Source organism: Antrostomus carolinensis, unplaced genomic scaffold (assembly GCF_000700745.2).
Source record: "Antrostomus carolinensis isolate BGI_N321 unplaced genomic scaffold, ASM70074v2 scaffold27313, whole genome shotgun sequence".
NCBI classification, from domain to species: Eukaryota; Metazoa; Chordata; class Aves; order Caprimulgiformes; family Caprimulgidae; genus Antrostomus; species Antrostomus carolinensis.
In genome coordinates, this window is record NW_010306247.1 from 442 (window position 1) to 1895 (window position 1454).

Consider the following 1454-nt stretch of genomic DNA (forward strand, 5'->3'; position numbering starts at 1 on the left):
GGTGTTCACAGTTTTTGGGGGGTGCATGGAGTTTTTGGGGGGTGCATGGAGTTTTTTGGGGGGGTAGTTGGACAGGGTGGGGTGTGTCTGGTCACTCACCCAGTGGAGACAGAGACACTGGTGCAGCCCAAATGGAGAGAGAAAGCAGAAACCCTCGTTATTCCCCAACCCAGAACACCCCGTCCCTCCGCGCTCCCACCCCTGGAGAAACTGAGGCACGGGCCGGACTTGCTCGGAGCCAGATTCAACCCATTTCACAGCCCAGTGCAAAGAAAGATGAGGTGCACCTCCTCCACCAAGACCAGAGAGGGGGGAAGCCCCCTCTGGTAGCCAACTCTTCCCGGTATTTACCGGCACCTACCGGGAATGGGCTCCTCGGGGCTGAAGCTGAAAGGATTTTCCATGAAGCGTCCCTGGACGCTGCGGGCGGCGGAGCCCAGGGGGTTGTGGACCAGGAGGGTGTAGTTGCCGTTGTTGACGTGGGTGGGACGGTTGAGTTGGAGGCAGCCGTGGAGGACGGTGGAGTTGTGTTCGTACTCCACGATGCGGGTGTGGATGTAGGGTCCTTCGATCAAAGCGGTGCCGTTAAAAAGCCAGCGGATACTGGGAAGAGGATTGCCGTCCACAGAGAAGGGGATGCACCAGAAGTGTTGGGGAATGGCTTCATGGAGGAGCAGGATCACGGGAGGAACTGGGAGAAACTGGGAGTTGGGTGGGTCCCTGAGTTGGACACCACCCCAGCCCCACTGCGTTGCTCACAGGTGACATTCAGCATCACGCTGTCCTCCGCCGGCCCCACCGCGTTCTCTGCCCGGCACGTCAGCTCTTTGTGGTTGAGGTTGGAGGAGACGTTGGTGATCTCCAAGATGATCTCCCAGTCTGAGATCTACGGGGAACACCGGGATGGGGTGAGCAAACAACTCCCCCCCAAGAGCCGAACCAGCTCCACCAGCCCGAGGATGCTGCAGTGGGGATGATGGAGGTTAAGTGACACTGGGAGGGTCTTACCTTGGTGACAACGTGCAGATCGAGTCCCACCTCGGGCAGCACCCATTTCCCGGTGGCCGGTGGCTCAGAGGCGATGCGGCAGGTGAGGTTGACATTGTCCCCTTGGCGCAGCAACACCTCGGGGTGCTCAATATGGACAGTTGGGGGCTCTGTTGAGGAGAGTGGGGTGAGCAGAGCCGTGTCCCCTGCTGCGTCCCACGCTGTCCCCAATGAGGTGACTCAGGAAGAGGGGACAAACCCAGCACCCACGTACCGCAGGCGCGGAGGGGCTGGTTGCCCAGTGGGACCAGTATGCTGCCCTCCCAGCAGCCCAGGGACTGGTTGCCCAGTTCAGCCCGGCTCCCGTTCTGCCAGAGCTGCAGCCAGCGGATCCCGCAGGAGCAGTTGAGGGGATTTCCCACCAGGATGCTGGGAAGAAGAGGACGAGGACTCAGACAAGCTGTGGT

The 1454-nt window shown here is 60.6% G+C and overlaps 1 protein-coding gene across 1 annotated transcript in view; it reads right to left on the bottom strand.

The window, feature by feature from the left end:
* LOC114818443 (high affinity nerve growth factor receptor-like) overlaps positions 1-1400 on the bottom strand; it is a gene marked incomplete at both ends in the record, with an annotated part of 1640 nt that extends 240 nt beyond the window's left edge. Inside the window, 5 exons of the mRNA XM_029084292.1 lie at positions 100-117; positions 362-691; positions 760-886; positions 1009-1157; positions 1262-1400. Coding sequence (XP_028940125.1) covers positions 100-117; positions 362-691; positions 760-886; positions 1009-1157; positions 1262-1400 — 763 coding nt within the window. The remainder of the gene's footprint in view (positions 1-99; positions 118-361; positions 692-759; positions 887-1008; positions 1158-1261) is intronic.
* Between the last annotated feature and the right edge of the window lie 54 nt (positions 1401-1454).